We start from the raw sequence: 21,457 nt of genomic DNA, 5'->3' as shown, positions 1-21,457 counted from the left end.
GCGAACAACAGTAGACTGTGAATTATACTTTGTAGATAAATAAATTATCATTAGAAATGTATTTAATAATTTAAAAATTAAGATAAAATTTTAATTAATTGATATTGAAATTTATATTGAACTAAAACAAAGTTAACATTACATTAATACTGAAATAAAAGTAAATTAATATTCAAATAAAATGAAGTTGACATTAATTTAAAATTAAATGATTATTGAACTAAATGTAAATTAATATTGATACTTAACTGAAACTAACTCAATATTAAATTAAAATTAAATTCATATTTAACTAAAAGTAAATTAATAATGAAATAAAATGAAGTAAATATTAAATTAAAATGAAATTAATACTGAATGAAAAGTAAATTAATATTGAACTAAAATTAAATTAATAGGTAATTTAAAATTGAACGAACATTGAAATAAAAGTATTTTTCATTCTGAACTAACAGTAAATTAATACTAAACTAAAATTAAGTTAATATATTAAAAATTAAAATATTATTTAACTAATATTAAATTTATAATCAGTAAATTTAAATTAATTTTAAAATACAATTAAATTAGTTTTAAATTAAAATTAAAATAATACATTACTTTACATTGTGTAAGGCGCTTAATTGCAAAGTAGTTGAACGCGCAAGCGCAGGCAGCGTAGTGGGGACAATGAGAGTGAGAGAGAACTAATTGAACTTCTCTCTCACTCTCATTGCCTCCACTCAGATTTTTGCGCTACATTATTAATTTAAAATTGAATTACTATTCGACTAAAGAGAAATTAATAATGAAATAAAATTGAATTCAACATTAAATAGAAATTAAGATAATAATACTGAACTAAGATTAAGTTATTACTTAATAAAAATTATATCAATATCAAACTAAAATAAAATTAATACTGCACTAAAATTAAGTTAGTATTAAATTGAAATTAAATTCATTCGTTACTATAATTAAATAATTAATAATAAATTTAATGTTAAATAAATATTGAATTAATATTGAAATAAAATTAAGTAAAAAATAAAATATAAATTAAACTAAAAAATAAAATTATGTAAAAATTAAACTAAAATTAGATGAATATTGAACTAAAATTAAATTATTAATTTATAAATTTAAATGTTATTTAATAAATAACGTTTGTGTGAGGGGAAAAAATAAAGAGTATATTTTATAAATGAAAAATATGTACGTATTTTATTAATTTTTACAATCACATAATAAAATATTAATATCATTAAATTAAATAGCATTTGAAAAATAAATTTTTATTTACGAAGATTACAACTGATCTGAAGTTTATATCGTGAAAATGGAACAACGCAGAGACCTCTTAAAATGAAGATATATACTGCAGCTAACAAATTATTGTCGATAACGCAGAACTTCTCTCGATTTTAAAAATAAAAAATAATTTCACTTATAACTGACTACAAGTGAAAATTATTTTACAATTAAAAAATTTCAAACATGAAGAGAATAAATTATTATTATTATTATTATTATTAATTAATGACTTTTTTTCCACGAAACATCAAATAAAATAAAAATATAATACTGATATAAATATAATTCAAAATAAAATTGAAAAGAAAAATATAATAAAAAATATATTGCCATTCGGAGGGGGGGATAGAAACAATTTTCTCTGATTTTTTTTTATAGAAATAAAAATTATGCGCAACCATATTCAAGCCAAAGGGAATTTTTACTTGCTGATCTTTTTGGATACTTTGGTTTGTTATCGATGATTTCCTTCTGATTTTCGTCTTCATTTGAATTTCCATCTTCGGATTCGTTTATTATTTCAAATGGCGCTCGATTATTGTGAAATTGTTTCAGTTTTTGAATTGGTTCATTTTGCTGTTCATCTTCGGACGAAGGAATTTTAAAATCCGACTGGAAAACAAAATTCAAAATTTTTATTTCTATATTTATTTGGAATTAATATAATAAAAAGCAATAAAATATTTATGATAATAAATTAATTTAATAATAAATAAAATAGTAACAAGTGAATAAATAATAATAAATAAAAAAGAAATTTGAAAATCCGACTGTAAAAATTCAAAATTTTTGTTTCTAACTTTAATTGGAATTAATATAAAAAAATTTCATTAAAATATTTATGATAATAAATTAAATTAATAATAAATAATAGTAATAAGTGAATAAATAATAATAAATTAAAAACAACTTTGAAAACCGCCTTGAAAAATTTTTGTTTCTAAATTTATTTAGAATTAATATAAAAAATTGCAATAAATTACCTATTTATGATAATAAATAAGAATAGTAATAATTTATTGAATATGAATAATAATAAATAATAATAATAAACTAATTAATTAACAATAAATAATAATAAATAAAAAACGAATTTGAAAATCCGACTGGAGAATATAGTATAAATTAATAAATAGAAAAAAATTTTAATTATTTTTTTGCAGTAAAATAAATAGAAATAATTAAAAATTCGTGACTCACATCTGAAGGAGATCCAGAAATTTCATTGTCCTCATAGAAATTGGAAAATTTGCGTCTCCCTACACTTCCGAAACTTCCCAGAGACACATAATCCCGAGATCCTAAATTTCTTTTTCCTAAAATTTATTTTTTTTTTAAATTGTTAATAAACCAGAAAAGTAATAATAAAATACAAGGAAATTTACATAGGCAGCAATTAATATTATTTTTTTCATAATTAATAATTTCAAATAAATTTACCTCGTAATAATCGTGGATCGAGTGTCATTGTACGATTTTTCATTTCATTCGTTACTTTGTTATCTGTTTCTTTAATATTATCCTCCCAAGAATTAGAAGAACGACGACTCTAAAAAATTTAATTAAATTTATTTTGAAAAAAATCAATGAATTTCAGTAATAAAAAAGTTTATTTTTATTTTTTTAAATTAAAATTTAAATATTTACCCTATTAAACAAATCGGAAGTGGTTTTTATCATTTTCGAAACAAAATTTGGTTTTGTAGTTTTCCTGCAATTGCAAAAAATATTGTAAGAAATTTGGAAATAACTTTTTGTAAAATATTCAGTTAAAAACTGAATAAATCAATTATTTATTAAAATAAATAATAAATTTTTTAAAAATAAATAATAAATTATATAAAATAAGTAAATAATTTACCCCTTATTACATGTCGAAGGTGGTGCGTTTTTGTAATATTCCATTATTTTTTCCTCCAATTTTCTCACGTGACAATTCATTTGATTAATGGTGTTTCTATAAATAATTAGAAGATTTTAATTTAATGAATTTTAAAGTAATTAAAAAATTTGTTTACTCTACTAATTTTTGAATAAAAAATTTGAATACAGATGTACTCTGAGAAAAATATTATTTGAATCAAGTAACATATTTACTTGTCTATATACTTATCAAATAAATAATTATTTACTTGAATCAAAAAATTTTTATTTGAATCAAATAATTTTTTTCCTATGTATTAAATTATTAATTAAATTATTAATTTAAATTTATTCAAAATTTAATTAAATGTATTAAATTAATATTAATGTATTAATATACTGACATGTAATTTTTTTTTTCCTGATAAAAATTATCCTTTTCCTCCAAAGTTTGCTCGAGAAAGTCTTTATTTTGAAGTGTCAGATCGTGTGTGTAAGTCATAAGTTTCTGCCGATCGGTATTTAAATGATCATTCATTTCCATTAGTTCCTGAAAAAGCAAGAAAAAAAACAATTAGTAAAAAAATAAAAAAATTTTATATTATTATTATTTACTCGGAAAAAAAATTTCTTACCTCGCAACGTTGATTCAAATTTTTGATTTTATATTCCAAACTCAAACATCTTTGTTCTTTGGTAGATAATGCATCTTGCATGTCGCTTACTTTAATTTTCAATTTATTTAAATCCTCATTACTTTTCTCTTCCAGATTTTTATGCTGAACCATCAGTAGTTTCGAATTCACGAACATGTTCCGGAAATCCTCCTAAATCAGTTGAGTCATTAGCACATTTTTTATAACAAATTTTTTATAAATTTATTAGTATTGTAAAATTTAATTGAAAACTATTATTTATTATTAATTATTTCGCAAATTAATTAATTTAAGTATTTATTTATATATTTCTTTTGAAAAACGAATTTGACTTGAAAAAGTCAAATAGAAAAATTGTTCTTCTTAGTTTTGTAGTTTCCAATTAAAAAGCAATTGTTCTATTAAAAAAATAATTCATAATTATTAACTTTTAATTGTTTTAATTAAAAAGTAATTTCTAGTTTAATAACTCTCAATTGTCTTAATTAAAAAGTTATAATTTAAAATTTGGTACTAACGATTATTTTAATTAAAATGTAATTTGTAATTAAAATAATTGTAATTAAAATAAATAATAATTTTAATTAGAAAGTAATTAATAATTAGTAAGTTTTAATTGTTGTTGTTAAAAAGTAATTTCTAATTAATAACTTTGAATTATTTTCATTACAAAATAATTAATAATTAAGGACTGTTATAATTAGGAAGATATTTGTAATTAATTTAATTATTTTAATTGAAATATAATTTATAAATAAAAACTTTTAATTGTTTTAATGAAAAAGTAATTTATAATTAGGTAATAACTTCCGAATTATTTTAATTTAAAAAATAATTGGAAATATTATTTTTACAATTTATAAATTATTGTTATAAAAAAATATATCTATAACAATACTTTTAATTGTTGTAATTAGAAAGTTATTTATAATTAATTTATTTATTAAAAATAATTTATATATGAAAACTTTCAATTGTTTTAATAAAATGTAAAAACAAATTAATAATTAATTTTAAAAAAGTAGTAAAGAGTAGCTTTCAAACTAAAAAAAGTAGTAAAAAATTAGCTAATATCGAAAAATTAAACTTTGACGACCAAAATTGCGAAAAGTTTTCAAAAATAATTAAATTTTACAAAGAATTTAATTAAAATGTTTTTTAAAGAATTGAATTCTTGCAAAAGATTTTATTAGGATTATTCAAAATAATTGAATTTGCAAGAAAAAATTTATTACTTTGAAAAATAATTGAATTCTTGTGATGAATATTGTTATTTATGAAAATAATTGAATAGTTGCTAAGAATTTTATGAAAGTGCCTCAAAATAATTGAATTTTCGGAAATAATTTTGTAATTTATTTTTAAATAATTGAATTCTTTCGAGGAATTATTTATGTAAATAACTGAATTCTTGGGAAGAATTTTATTAAAATGTAAAAGAATAATAATTGAATTATTTCAAAAAAATTTAATTTAAATTGTATTCAAATTTTAAAATAATTGATTTGTTTCGAACAATTTTATTAAAATATTTGAAAATATAATTGAATTCTATCAAAAAATTAAAAAAAACATTTTTTTAAAATAATTAATTTTTTCGATGAATTGAAATTAAATTTTTAAGCTTAATTATATTTTTTGAGCAATTCCTGAAAAATTGTATTCAAAATAATTGAAATCCAGCCATGAATTTTATTATTTTTGAAAATAATTGAATTCTTCATAAGAATTTTATAAACATTGTTTTAAATAATTAATTTTTTCGAGAAATATAATAAATAATTATCAAAATTTTATCATAAATAATTGAATTCTTGTAGAAAATTTTATTTTTGTGAAAATAATTGAATTTTTTGATTAATTAATTTAAAATAGTATTAAAAATAATTGAAATTCTTTGATGAGTTTTATTATTTATGAAAATAATTGAATTCTTGCTTAGAATTTTATCAAAAAGTTTTTTTTAAAAATGGAATTTCCATGAAAAATGTTATTATTAGTGAAATTAATTGAATTATTGTGAAGAATTGTATACAAATTTTCTTAAATAATTGACTTTTTCGAAATTTTTTTTGAAAATGCTATTCTAAAGTAATTGAATTCCTGTGAAAAATTGTATTATTTTTGAAAATAATTGTATTTTGAATGAATTTTATTAATTATTTTTTAAATATAGTTAAATTCTTTTGCGAAATTTAATGAAAATACTAGATGTTGAAAATAATTGAATTTCGAATATTTTTTGAAAATAATTTAATTTTGAATATTTTTTTATAATAATTAAATAGTTTTTTTTCCTTTCATAAATTGCTTTTTAATTTATAAAAAAAATACGAAAATATAAAAAAAAGTATTTTTTTTTAATTCTAAAATTTACCTTCAACTTAATATGCTCCTTCTTGAGATTCTTGTAATTTCTCATTTCCATATCGTAATTTTCCCGATTACTCTGCAAATCGCTGTAATCCAATTGAAGTTTATCGTGTGATTCTTGAAGTAATTTTAATTCACTGTTAACATCTTTGAGATTATTTTTCAAAATTTCCCTCTCGTGAAGACGATTCACGTAATCTTTACTCAATTGATCGTGTTGAAATTCAAGTGTAATTTGATCGTCAAGTTCATCTTGTTGTTTCTTCAATGATATTTGCAGTTGCTTATTCTCTTGTTTCATTATTTTATAATTATGCTCTAAATGCGAATTTTGATGAACTAATCGCTCATATTTTTTACTCAATGATTGGAATTTTATTTCAATGTCTTTTCGCTCTTTATCGAGATCCATTAATTTTTGAGGACTTCTTTGAAATGAATTTTCTTCCTTCATTGATTTTACAATTGACGAGAGACGACGATTTTCCAATTCGAGCCTTCGCGCCTGCTTTTGAGCACTGTTTGTCAATTGATCTGACAATGATTTATTTCCAATGCCTATTATTTGGTGAACAAACAAAATGTAATTATTTATTGAAAAATTAATTATTATTATTATTTTTAAAAAAAATTTTTTCAGTATTTTTAATTTTAGTTAATTTTTATTTAATTTTAATTTTAGTTAATTTTAATTTAATTTTAATTTTAGTAAATATTATTCTATTTAATTTTTATTTTAATTTCGTTACTTAATAATCATTATATTATCAATATAATATTATTTTTCAGTTTTCAAAATTTATAAATCTAGTAATTAATTATTATGAATGGAAAAATAAATATGAGCGCGATAGCCTCGGGGAAAGAACTTTAGTCTTCAAGTTCGTAGGTCGCGGGTTCGATTCCCCTTGTCCGTGACTTTTATAAAAAGAATTAATAAAAAAAAATAGTTTCAGTTAATTAATTATTTACAATATTAATAACTTTAATGATTTATTTTATTAGAGTAATTAATAAACATAAATAGATAGAAAATAATGTAGTAAAAAATAGTAATATTATTAATTTACAATTTAAATTAATTAAACTATGACTTATGATAAAATAAATTAAAATTATTATCTAACAATAATAATATTAAATAATAAAATGATTATTGAAAATAAAAAAAAATTTTTTTGAAGAAAAATCGAATAATAAAAGAAGGAATAATAATTAATTTGAATAATTATTTAAATTAATTACCTGGCTCATCGGAATCGAAACCAGATTCCACTATTGAAACATCTTTTGAAGATTTGGCCAAAACTTGCAGGTGAATATTTTCTTCTTGAAGCTGTTGATATTTTTCTCTCTCAGCCGTTCGTTCCTAATAATTTTTTTTAATAATTAAAATAATTTTTCTTTTAAATAATAATTAAACAAAATATTCTTTTTAATAATTAAAAAAATTTTAATAATTAATGAATTTTCTATTAATAAAAAAAAATTTAATAATTAATAAATTTTCTTTCAATTAAAAAAAAAATTTAATAATTAATGAATTTTCTTTTAATTAACACAAATTTTTTAATATTTAATCAATTTTCTTTTAATTAAAAACAAATTTAATAATTAATAAATTTTCTTTCAATTAAAAAAAAAATTTAATATTTAATGAATTTTCTTTTAATTAAAAAAATTTTTTAATATAATTTACAAAGTTTCTTTTAATTAAAAAAAATTTTTTAATAATGAAAACTTAATGAAAATATGAAAAATTAAATAATAAATAAAAGTTTCATTGAGTTATTTACCGCAGTTATTTTTTCAACAAGTTGTTTACAGTCGGCAATTTGTGCTTCAAGTTTGGGAATTTTCTCATTCAATTTTCGCTGTGATTTTAATTCGTCCTCTAGTGTCTCTTTTGTTTCTAATAAAACTCTAAAAAGGGAGAAAAAAGAAAATGTTTTTTGTTAATTTTTTTTTGTATGAGAAAATTTTTTCTTTTCAAATAAAAAAGTAATATTTAAAGAAAAAAAAAGAATTCAAAGAGGAGAATAAATTTACTTGTTGTCCTCGCGTATTTCCTCGATGGTAGTTTTGTAAAATTCGAGATCATTCATTTTTTCCCGATAACGTGCAACTTCCATTTCAAGACGATCAACTTTCTCTCCCTTTTCAATCGCAGCATCCAATTCATCTCGATAAGATTTGGCAGTTCGCGCTTGCAGCATCAATTTTTCATTCTGCAATTTTTTTTCTACTTAGAAACTTGTTGCTTCAATTGTTAAATTAATGATTAATTTAATTACTATTATTATAATTCAATTATAATTAATTATAATTTTAATCATTAATTAATAATCGATAATAATTAAATTATTATTAATTAACAATGAATTATAATTCAATTATTATTAATTAATATTTAATGATAATTAAATTATCGTTAGAAAATTATAATTAAATTATCATTAATTAACATAATTAGGTTAATTAAATAATTTATTTAATTTCCTTTATTTATTTTATTAATTATATTTTATTATTAAATTTAAACTTAAATTATTTTAATTCTTTATTTGAAACTTGAATAGAAAATAATAGAAAAAAATTAATAAAATAGAAATGAAAAATAGTAAACGAAAAATTAAAAAAAGATTTTGAAAAATTACCTCTTCATAAAGTTTTGCAATTAGAATTGTATTGTGCTCAACTTCTCCTTTGCATTCCATTAGATATTCACATTTCTCTTCCCTAAAACAATTAAATATGGAAAAAAATAAATACTTAGAAGAAAAAAAAATGGTAAAATTTAAAAATTTAGTAAATTTAATAATTAATTTGATAAATTATAAAAATATTAATTGAAAAAAAAAATTATCAAATTTAAAAATTTGAGAAAATTATTTTTCATAACTAATTTGATGAATAATAAAAATATTAATTGAGAGAATAAAAATTGTCAAATTCTAGAATTTGAGAAAATAATTTTTTATAAATAATAATTTGATGATTATAAAAATAATATTTGAAAGAAAAAAATTTATCAATTTTAAAGATTTATTTATTTATTTGATAAATTATAAAAATATTAATTGAAAACAAATAATTATCAAATTTAAAAATTTGAGAAAATAATTTTTCATAATTAATTTGATGAATAATAAAAATATTAATTGAGAGAATAAAAATTATAAATAATTTACTTTTAAAAATTTAAGTAAATAGTTTGATAATTAATTTGATAAATTATAAAGAAATAATTTGAAAGAACAAATTTTTTAAAAGAAAGAGAAAAAAATAAAATTAAAAAATTTAGTAAATAATTTGCTAATTAATTGGATAAATATTATAACAATAATATTTGATAGAAAAAAAATGCGTAAAATTGAAAATTTCGATAAATTATTCATTATAATTAATATGGAAAAATTATTTTTATAAAAAAATAATTAAAAAATAAAAAATTTTTGAATATTCTTGAAACTTACAATTCGTTTCGTAGTTTTCTGACTTTAGATTTTAAATTTGCCACCTCATAACAAGACTGATCCTCCTCACTTTCAAAATAGCCAGTCGAATTTAATACAGATTTACTAAAATAATCACTTCTCGAAAGAATCATTGAATTATTGCATATATCAGGTTCTCTAAGTTCGAATTTCTTTAATTTCTGAAAATAAAGACATTTTTCTTGTTAATTTTTTTGCAATTCTAATTTATGAATATAATAAAGGGGAAAAAAAATTTTATTATTACCTCGCGATATAAATTTCTCTCTTCGATTAAATTTTTCATCTGGGGAAATAAATCAGATGCATTAAGATTCAGTAATAATTCTTGATTAATCACAATACTCTGATCCTCGGTAACCTGCGATGAAAAAAAAATTCATTAGAAACAATTCTGTAATTTTAATTATTAATTTTTTTTAATATTTAAAAATATTTATATTAATTTAGTTAATTAATTAATTAAACAATATTTTTTTTTACTTTCTATTGTTTATTTATATTTATTTTTATTTTTTTTTATTTATTTATATTTCTTTTTATTTCTTTTTATTTATTTATATTTATTTTTATTTATTTTTATTTATTTATATTTATTTATATTTATTTATATTAATTTATATTATTTTTAGATGAATTAGTTATTAGTCTAATAATTTTTAATTAATATCTAATTAAGTATATAAAATAAATAAAAATTATTTAAAAACAGACTTACCAATTTAATAAGATGGACAATTTGCTCTTGAATCGTGACATCGAGAGTTTTAATTTTGTGAATAAAAGTTTCTTTCATTTGGCACTGAATTGCGCAGCCCAAAATTAAAAGCAGTAAATGTTTCATTTCTTCCACGTGTGATTCTGGTTTTTTGGCCAAATCGAAAACATTTGGTAATTTTACTAAAATTTGTCCTAAATTTTCTTCATAATATTGTTTGAGATTTTCTAAAATACTCTCCAAATTTCTCAATCTCATGGACCATTCTTCATTTGCAGTTAAGATATCATTGTGATACGGTTGGGGACATCTGATATAATTAAAAAAAAAGAATTACAAAAAATTAAAGTCTGAACTTTTTTTATTATAAATAATTAAATTATATTTAAATTAATTAAACATTTTATAGATTTTTTGTTGATTCAGTTAATATTTTAACTATTTGTTTATATTCGTTTTTCATATTGCTTAATATTATAAATAATTATTTAACATAATTTCTATGAAATAAAATAACAGTTTGATTTAATTTTCAAAAAAACAGAATTTTCATTTAGTAAAATTTCTACTTGACCCATGAAACTTCATTCAATAGAATTGTTTTATTTACCGCAGAATTTCTATTTTATCTTTTTTTTGACTTATTTTCAAAAATTTATAATTGAAAATAATTCATTTTTTTCAAGTATTATTATTACAATTTTTGAAAATCAACTTTTGAAGAAATTTAATTGCAAATTTTGTGAAAATAATTTAATTCTCAAAAAAATTTAATCAAAAATCTTCAAGTGTAAATTTATGAAAATTAATAAAAACTAAAAAATAATATTAACATTTTTTTTAAAAAGTAATTCTTAGGATTTTTTTCATTATAAATTTTTTAAATTCAATTATTGTCAATATTTTCAAAAATATAATTTCAAAAATTCAAATACATAGATACAAAAAATAATACAAACATAAATATGTTTCAAAATTATTTTTAAAATTTTGGAGAAAACAATCATTGTGAAAATTTTTAATTAAATTCTACAAAAAATTACTTAGTTTTTTTTATTATACAAAAATTCTTCTAAGAAATTCAATTATTTTCGAAAAATTACATTAGAATATTTTATATTTTTCAAAAATTCAATTGTTTTTAAAAAATTTTGTCAAATTTCAATTATTTTTAAACGATTTTACCAAAATTCAATTGTTTTAAAAAGATTTTATCAAATTTCAATTATTTTTAAACAATTTTACCAAAATTCAATTATTTTTTAAAAATGTTGTCAAATTTCAATTATTTTTAAACGATTTTACCAAAATTCAATTATTTTAAAAAAGATTTTGTCAAATTTCAATTATTTTTTAACGATTTTACCAAAATTCAATTATTTAAAAAAAATTTTATCAAATTTCAATTATTTTTAAACAATTTTACTAAAATTCAATTATTTTTGAAAAATTTTGTGGAATTTCAATAATTTTTAAACGATTTTACCAAAATTCAATTTTTTGGAAATTTTTTAATTTTATAGGTATAAATTGAAAGTCGATGCGAGGCCTGAAAAAGCAAAAAATTTGACAGACTTTTTAATTGACCTAATTTTTCTTTAGTAAAATGTATATTTGACCTAATTTTCATTTAGCAGAATTTTCATTTGACAAAATTTCTATTTGGATTAATTTTTGTCAAGCAGAATTTCCATTGAGCCAAATTTACATAAAAGCAAAATTTCTATTTAACTTTAATTTTCATTTAGCAGATGACAGAATAGCTACTGAATTTAATTTTCATTTAGCCTAATTTTTTATTTACGATAATTTCCATTTGACCTAATTTTCATTTAGCAGAATTTTCATTTCACAGAATTTGCATTTGAATTAATTTTTATTAAGCAGAATTTCTGTTAAGCCTAATTTACATAAAAACTCATTTTTATTTATTTTAATTCTCATCTAAATAAATCGTTATTTGATCTAAATTCGTTCAAATAAACATTCGACTTCAAAAATATTCGCTTTAATAAATATTCTGTTACTTAAAATTAATGTTAAATAAGATTTTTGTTACTTTTAAAACATTGTTAAATAAATATATTGTTAGAAAAATATTGTTAACAAAAAATACTGTTAAAAAAATATTGTTAATGAAAAATATAGTTAATGAAAAATATTGTTAATGAAAAATATTGTTAATGAAAAATATTTTTAATGAAAAATATTGTTAATGAAAAATATTGTTAATGAAAAATATTGTTAATGAAAAATATTGTTAAAGAAAAATATTGTTAATGAAAAATATTGTTAATGAAAAATATTGTTAATGAAAAATATTGTTAATGAAAATATTTGTTATGAAAAATATTGTTGATGAAAAATATTGTTAATGAAAAATATTTGTTACGAAAAATACTGTTAAACAATATCGTTGAATAAAAATGTCAAACATAGTTTTTGTGAATTTAAAAAAATCTTAATTTCTATTAAATAAAAATTCCAACAAAATTGAATTTTACAAATATTTTTTTTTTTGAACTGAATCAACAAACTTTATTTTCTAGAAAAATAAATTTTTTTGGAAAATTTTTGCGACTTACATTTGGGTAAAAACATCGTGAAGTAAAACTCCGTCCACAAGATCATCATACGATACCAGTAGATTTGCATCACTTAGACAGCTTATAAACTGTTTGTGAAAATATAAAACAATTTCAATTATTTATAAACTATTTGTGAATTTTATTTTTCTAATTTATCGAATTTATTTCATTTTGCTTTTAAATGCGAAGCGTGAATTTTATTTCATTAAAAACTTACCCAAGTGACTAAAGGTCCTGACAGAAATTCATCAATTTCAGATGACATCTTTATTTTTCAAATTGAAAAATTGCAGCAATACACTTTTAAATATCACTTATAATAAACATATAAATTTTTTGTTTTAAATAAAATAAATAAAAATTTGAATAAAATGAATATATTTTTCTTTGGTAAAAATTTGTTTCGAGTGTTTCTATCGGTGAATTTGTTTCTTTCTGTTAATTTTGTTACTGATTCGAATTTAAAAAAAGATAATTTAGTTGAATAAAAATTGAATCACTTAAAATCACTTTTAAAAAATACTGTTGGTCGACTTGAAATTTCTTGATTTAAAAAGGGAAATAATTCGTTTTTTTACATATAAAATATTTAAAATGTTGGCGTTTTCCGTTTTTTTTCACTATTTTTGCTTAATTCTTAACTTCTCACTGTATACAAAAATGACTAATTTACAAATAAGTGATGAAGTTTTCTAAGCACCTCAGTAACGTTTGAGGTTTTCAAGACGACTAATAACTTATGTACCTGGGTGACAAAAGGGACCCAAAATCTTATACTGTTTAAAATATCTCTATTAATACTTCCGGTAAATTATTTACCATAACCAAACACCTTCACACATATTTTTCAGGATGAAAAAATATTATTTAAATAATAGTGAAAAATAATTTTTTGATTTAAAAAATCAAACGAAGAAAATAAAAAATCAAACGTAGAAAATAAATGGTTCTCTCGGTAGGAATTAATAGTAAATCAATTTTCAAAAATAATATTTATTTTCAAAATTTAAAATAAATTTCAAAACTTAAATTAATTTTTAAAACATAAATTAATTTTCAAAACTTAAATTAATTTTCAAAAATTTAATTAATTACAAAATTAAATTAATGGATTAATTAAAAATTTTAATCAGAATTAAAATTTTGATTCAATTTTTTAATCATTATTATATTAAATATTTCTTATATATTTTTTAAATTATTATATAATTATACCTATTAATTAATAATTGTAATTAATAATTAAAAGCAATGTTTACTTGTAAATATTAATTGTAACTATTAATATTAATTATTAATTGTTATAATTTATTGTAAAGATTAATATCAAATATTAATTGCAATGTTTGAATGTAAATATTAATTGTAAATATTAATTTCAATATTTTTTGGTAAATATTAACTGTAAAGATTAATTACAAATATTAATTGCAATATTTAGTTGTGAATATTAATTGTAAAAATTAATTGCAAATATTAATTACAATGTTTTTTTTATCAAAATTCAATTGTTTTAAAAAGATTTTACAATTCAATTATTCAATTCAATTATTTTTGAAAAATTGTGTCGACTTTCAATTATTTTTTTACGATTTTACCAACATTCAATTATTTTAAAAAGATTTTGTCAAATTCCAAGTATTTTTATACGATTTTACCAAAATTCAATTATTTTAAAAAGATTTTGTCAAATTTCAATTATTTTTAAGCGATTTTACCAACATTCAATTATTTTAAAAAGATTTTGTCAAATTTCAATTATTTTTATACGATTTTACCAAAATTCAATTATTTTAAAAAGATTTTACCAAAATTCAATTATTTTTGAAAAATTGTGTCGACTTTCAATTATTTTTTTACGATTTTGTCAAATTTCAATTATTTTTGAAAAATTGTGTCGACTTTCAATTATTTTTTTACGATTTTACCAAAATTCAATTATTTTAAAAAGATTTTGTCAAATTTCAATTATTTTTAAAAGATTTTACCAACATTCAATTATTTTAAAAAGATTTTGTCAAATTTCAATTATTTTTTAACGATTTTACCAAAATTCAATTATTTTTAAAAGATAATAATATAATAATATAATTTTAATTGTTATCTTCAATTATAAATTTTATTTATTAATTGTATATATGAATTGTAATTAATAATTTCAATTGTTATCTTCAATTATTATAAATTTCAATTATTAATTGCAAATATTAATTGTAATGAATAATTTCAATTATTATCTTCAATTATAAATTTCAATTATTAATTGTATTAATAATTGTAATTATTAATTGCAATATTTAGTTGTAAATATTAACTGTAAAGATTAATTACAAATATTAATTGCAATATTTAGTTGTGAATATTAATTGTAAAGATTAATTTTAATTATTAAGGGCATTTGAACCATTATGACGTCACAATTTTAAAACTCATGCTTTGCACACATTGTGACGTCATAATGGTTCAAATGCCCTTAATTGCAATATTTGAATGTAAATATTAATTTCAATTATTAATTTTAATAATTTATTGTAAAGATTAATTTCAACGTTTAAATGTATATATTAATTTGAATTATTAATCTTAATTATTAATTGTAATAATTTATTGTAAAAATTAATTTCAATCTTTGAATGTAAATATTAATTGCAATTAATAATTTAAATTATTAATTGTAATTATTATTTGTAATAATTTATTGTAAAAATTAATTTAAAATATTAATTGCAATCTTTAAATGTAAATATTAATTGAAATTATTATTTGAAATTATTAAGTTCATTTATTAATTATAGTTATTAGTTGTAATTATAAATATGATTTTTAATTGTTAATGAATAAACATAAAAAGGATTAAAAAATAAATGAAATATTTTTAAAGAAGAAAAAAACAGGAAAGAACACGTTCTAAAATCAGTAGAAAGACAAAATATGAAAATTTTTGTGAAAATAGTGAAAATAGTGAAAATGAAGTAAAATGGGTACATGGTGAGAAAATTAGCATTTCACAGGCATTAATGACTACCTGTTTCTAAGAAAATGATACCTCATTTTGAACCCAAACCTTCAATTTCTAATCCCCATCGTAATTCTTCTATTATATTCTCAAGTTAAGGTCAAGCGAATACCTTGCAGTTTTTAAACAATATTTGCCCATTTTCTCCCACCATTATTTGTTCGCACCCCTTCTTCTTTTTCCTATTCTTCTTCTTCTATTCTCTCGCCCCTTACACTCTTTCCACTCTTTCTTTCTTTTTCATTTCGTTGACCATTCATTTCACTCTAGTAGCAGTTGCCTGTAAAGTTAGTGTGTCAGGCGTTCACTGTGTCATTTCATTAAAGAGAGAAAAAAATTGGAGGAAAAAATTGCAGAAGAGAAAAATATACAAAATTTTCTTTTAAAGTGCAACGAAACAAAAGGTAAATTTTATTTTTTTTCTTTTCTAGTTGAAAAAGTAGTGAAATTATATTAAATTAGTGTGACGCTTTTATTGTGATGACGCCATTAGTTGAATTAATATTTTTGCACGCAGAAGGAAAGAGAAGAGAATTGAAAAAAATTGCAAATATTTAAATAAATATTGAGGGGAATAATAATGAAAAAATAAAATAAAATATGTTAAAAAAGAAATGTATAAATAACACGTTTTCTTTTGCAGACAAGGCAGGAGTCGACATCTATGCACGAACTGTACAAGTCATTTGAGGAAATTCCATATCGATAATATCACTCAAGAAGTTTCCGACATTATCGAGGTAAAGTTTTCAAGTATATTTCAAATTTTTTCTTTTTATTTTGATTACATTTAATTTAATCATTTCAATTATTATTATTAATATAAATTAATTATAATTTTTTAAATTAAATACTTACACGCCTCGGATATTTATGACTTTTTCGACTAATCTTCCAAATTTTGCAACAAAATACCACATTCTTTATAGTATAAAATGCAACTAATTTCGATTTTTATAGTGTAAAAAGTATAACTATAGATAAATCTTTAAAAAATTATTTTTAAATAATTTTTTTATTTAATTTTCGAAATATTCAATTAAAAAGATTTTTAATAATTTAAATTTTAAAAATTTTTTAAAAATCAATCATTTTTCAAGTATTTTGTTAATAATTTTTTAAAATTAAATTTTGATGAATTTTAATTGAAAATTTTAGAAATAATTGAAAAGTTATTTTTGAATAAATTTTCTATTTAAATTTTTGAAATATACAATTAAAAAGATTTTGAATAATTGAAAAATTTTGTAAAATTTATTTAAAAATAAATCATTTTTTTTTCAAGAATTTTATTACAAGTTTTGAAAATTAACTTTTCAAGAATTTTAATTGAAAATTTTATGAAAATAATTGAAAAGCTATATTCGAATAATTTTTCTAATTAAATTTTCGAAATATACAATTAAAAAGAGTTTGAATACTTTAAAATTTTGAAAAAATTTAATTGAAAAAAATTGATTTTTTCAAGAATTTTATTACAATTTTTAAAAATTAAATTTTAGAGAATTTTAATTGAAAATTTTGTGAAAATAAATGAAAAGCTATTTTTGAATAATTTTTCTAATTAAAGTTTTGAAATATACAATTAAAAAGATTTTTAATAATTGAAATTTTGCAAAATTTAATTGAAAATAATTGGATTTTTTTCAAGAATTTTATTACAATTTTTAAAAATTAAAGTTTAGATAATTTTAATTAAAATTTTTGGAAATAATCGAATTCTCAAAAATATTAATGAAAAATCTTCAAGTGCAAAAATGAAAATTAATATGGAAATTAAGTTTTAAAAAATAATATTAAAATATTTTTGAAAAAACTAATTCTCAGAATTTTTTCTTTCTAATTTTTAATTTCAAATCTTTATATTTACTTAATATTAGACATATACCGTAAATTAATTCGACCTAATAATATCGTTAAACTTTTATCTCCTGTGGCCTATTTTTTATTTGACTCAATATTCTTTTGACCTAAGACACATCAGACTTAATCTCTTTTGATCTAATTCGCATTTAGCTTCATCATCTTTGACCTAATTTTTATTTGACGCAAATTATTTGTCTCTAATATTTATTTGACTTAAAATATTCTGACCTTATATTTATTTGACTAAAAATATTTTGACCTATTTTTTATTTGACTAAAAATATTTTGACCTATTTTTATTTGACTAAAAATATTTTGACCTAATATTTATTTGACTAAAAATATTTTGACCTAATATCTATTTGACTAAAAATATTTTGACTTATTTTTTATTTGACTAAAAATATTTTGACCTATTTTTTATTTGACTAAAAATATTTTGACCTAATATTTATTTGACTAAAAATATTTTGACCTAATATCTATTTGACTAAAAATATTTTGACCTATTTTTTATTTAACTGCAATTACTTTGACCTAACTTTTATTTATGATGTAAATTACTTGCGTCCAATTGTTATTTAACCAAAAGTATTTTGACCTAACTTTGATTTTGTTGTCTATTATTTCCACAAAAATTTTTATTTTACTAAAACTATTTTGACCCTATTTTTATTCGACTTTATCTAAATTGACCTAAATTTCATTTGACTTCAATTATGTTGACCTAATTATTCCATGACTTTAATTATTTTGATCTGAATTTTATGTGAATAAAATTATTTTGACCTAAATTAGATCAACCAAATCTTATCTTTATTTAACTAAAAATATTGTGAACGACCTTTTATTTGACTAAAATAGTTTTGACCAGATTTTTATTTGACCTAAATTATTTAGACCTATCTTTAATTTGACCTTAATTATTTTGACCCAAGTTTTAACCGACTTGAATTATATTAATCTAATTTTTTTATTAAAATTATTTCGACCTAATTTTTATTCGACTCAAATTACATTGACCTGATATTTATTTGACTGAATGTATTTTGAACTAATTTTAATTCGACTAAAATTATATTAATTTAATTTTTGTGTGACTTGGAACTATTTTGACTCAATTTCTGTTCAATTAATATTATGCTAACCTGATTTTTATTTGAGTGAAGGTATTTAGACCTACTTTTTATTTACCTAAATTGCTCTGACCTAAATTTTAATCGACCTTATTTTTTTATTGATCAAAATTATTTTTTAACTAATTTTTATTCGACTTGAATTATATTAACTTAATTTTTGTGAGACTTAAACTATTTGGATGCAATTTTTGGTCGATTAAAATTATACTGACCTAATTTTTGTTTGTCTAAAAGTATTTAGACCTATTTTCGACCTGACCTAAATTTGACTGAAATTATTTTGACCTAATTTTTGTTTGATTAATATCATAACTGACCTAATTTTTGTTTGTCTAAAAGTATTTTGACCTATCTTCGACCTGACCTAAATTATTATGACCTGAATTTGACTGAAATTATTTTGACCTAATTTTTGTTTGATTAATATTATACTGACCTAATTTTTGTTTGGCTAAAAGTATTTTGACCTATCTTCGACATGACCTAAATTATTATGACCTGAATTTGACTGAAATTATTTTGACCTAATTCTTGTTTGATTAATATTATACTGACCTAATTTTTGTTTGATTAATATTATACTGACCTAATTTTTGTTTGACTAAAAGTATTTTGACCTATCTTCGACCTGACCTAAATTTGACTGAAATTATTTTGACCTAATTTTTGTTTGATTAATATTATAACTGACCTAATTTTTGTTTGTCTAAAAGTATTTTGACCTATCTTCGATATGACCTAAATTATTATGACCTAAATTTGACTGAAATTATTTTGACCCAATTTTTCTTCAACCTAAATTACATTCATCTAATTTTTTTTTTATTTTCTTTCTTATAATTCTTCTTTGGCTGAATTTTTTTGACCTTATTCTGATTTGACTTTATCTTTCTCGACCCAATTTTCATTTGACATTATCTTCTTTGCCCTAATTCCTAAATTACTATCTTCTTGGTCCAATGAATATAAAACATACATTTTTGGAAGAAATAGAATTTTTTTTCAATTTCAATAAAAGTCATGCTTGCAGTATTAACGAGGCTAATTGTAAGTAAATATTATGCCAAGGTAAAATTAGGTAAAATTAGAATTTTTTTGAATAAAAACTATACTATAATGGAGTATAATGACAAATGATAATTAGGTAAACGAAGTTAGAATTGGAATAAAAAAAAAACCAATTTTTTTTTTGAAAAATTAAAAAAAAATTTTGTTAATTAACTATAACATATTTATAATTTTATTAAACTGTAGTAAAATTACATAAATATTATTTTCTGTTACAGACAATTTGCTGATAGTTGATTAGGAGAGTTAGATAATAATTTAGTTTATAAAAATGACGAATAATTTTCAATTTCTAAATTTTCTGGTGAATCGATGGAAAATATTTGCCAATGAAATAACATTAATTGTAATAGATAATTTACAATAATTTACAGTTTTTCGGTAAAACGATGGAAAATGTTGCAAAAGATTGTATAAATGAGGAGAAAATGAAAAAAATTAATTGTAATAGCTACTTTTTGTAGAAATAATTTTACAATAATTTACCGTTTTTCGGTAAAACGATGGAAAATGTTAAAAAGGATTGTATCAATGCGGAGAAAATGAAAAGAAAATTATTATTCTCTGTATTTAGGAATGTAACTAGGTATAAGTTGCGAAAATTTGTTTGTAAAATGTATATGAAATATAGTTTTTAAAAATAAAAATAAATAATTAATCACTAATGATCTATAGACCATTAATTAATGATTCAAAGTTATTATAATTATTACACGAAAATTGTTAATCCATTTTTCAGTGATCTATCGATCAAAAGCCTGCAAAAAAAAATTTCCGTTGTCTGAGATCGAGAAGTCATTTCCCGCAGTATTTGGTGCGCTGAATCCGAATCTGGCAACTAAAACCTCCAATCACGTCAGGATTTTGAGAAAAGTGGGGGTAAAAGTCCCAAAAATCACTTTTCAGCAGTTTTTGAAAATTTAAACAACAAAACTAATCTATGGATGATTATTACTGATCTATGGATCAGTAATTTATTATTATTACTAATTTATTAATCGGCTAATCAATACTCAAGTGAATTAATTAATTATTTCATTAATTCATTAATCTATAATTAATAATTTAAATTTGCTAATACATAAAACAGATGATCTAGGGATTCTTATAGATAAATATTCTAGGGATCTACAGATCAATAGTCTGTTTGGAAATTTTATGAAAATAGTAAATATTAAAAATGATTGAATTGCGAAAAGTTTTTGAAAATAATTAAATTTTACAAAGAATTCTATTAAAATTATTTAAAATAATTGAATGTCATTTTATTATTTTATTATTTATGAAAATAATTGAATTCTTGCAAACGATTTTATGAGAATGTTTTTAAATAATTGAATTTCCAAGAAAAAATTTATTACTTTGGAAAATAATTGAATT

At 19.2% G+C, this 21,457-nt stretch overlaps 1 protein-coding gene and 1 long non-coding RNA gene across 2 annotated transcripts; one reads left to right on the top strand and one right to left on the bottom strand.

Annotated features, from left to right (window-relative positions):
- Nucleotides 1-1,547: 1,547 nt before the first annotated feature.
- Nucleotides 1,548-13,731, bottom strand: LOC122499848 (protein Daple-like). The gene is made up of 17 exons (XM_043608378.1): nucleotides 13,206-13,731; nucleotides 12,986-13,074; nucleotides 10,401-10,710; nucleotides 9,930-10,043; nucleotides 9,662-9,843; nucleotides 8,843-8,924; nucleotides 8,235-8,413; nucleotides 7,982-8,108; nucleotides 7,431-7,554; nucleotides 6,190-6,743; nucleotides 3,792-3,983; nucleotides 3,561-3,706; nucleotides 3,155-3,250; nucleotides 2,941-3,004; nucleotides 2,734-2,842; nucleotides 2,494-2,609; nucleotides 1,548-1,905 (listed from the first exon to the last, which is right to left on the bottom strand). Exons 1-17 carry the CDS (start codon nucleotides 13,251-13,253, stop codon nucleotides 1,681-1,683), a joined length of 2,757 nt encoding a protein of 918 aa, XP_043464313.1. The 5' UTR covers nucleotides 13,254-13,731; the 3' UTR covers nucleotides 1,548-1,680.
- A 2,333-nt stretch (nucleotides 13,732-16,064) lies between these two features.
- Nucleotides 16,065-20,742, top strand: LOC122499815. The gene is made up of 3 exons (XR_006301382.1): nucleotides 16,065-16,408; nucleotides 16,648-16,744; nucleotides 20,296-20,742. It is a non-coding gene; the product is annotated as an uncharacterized LOC122499815 (long non-coding RNA).
- Nucleotides 20,743-21,457: the final 715 nt, after the last annotated feature.

Source organism: Leptopilina heterotoma, unplaced genomic scaffold (genome assembly GCF_015476425.1).
Source record: "Leptopilina heterotoma isolate Lh14 unplaced genomic scaffold, ASM1547642v1 Lhet_177, whole genome shotgun sequence".
NCBI lineage: Eukaryota > Metazoa > Arthropoda > Insecta > Hymenoptera > Figitidae > Leptopilina > Leptopilina heterotoma.
Note: the sequence above shows the minus strand (reverse complement) of the source record. Positions and strands in the feature narration are given on the sequence as shown.

What these genes read in the sequence shown, in the direction of transcription:
- LOC122499848 (XM_043608378.1), bottom strand. Translation starts at nt 13,253, where the DNA reads ATGTCATCTGAAATTGATGAATTTCTGTCAGGACCTTTAGTCACTTGG. An exon ending in GAAATACGCGAGGACAACAA is followed by an intron (nt 8,109 to 8,234) that starts GTAAATTTATTC and finishes CTCCCTTTTTAG; the next exon opens with AGTTTTATTAGAAACAAAAG. An exon ending in ATTTGAATCAACGTTGCGAG is followed by an intron (nt 3,707 to 3,791) that starts GTAAGAAATTTT and finishes TTGCTTTTTCAG; the next exon opens with GAACTAATGGAAATGAATGA.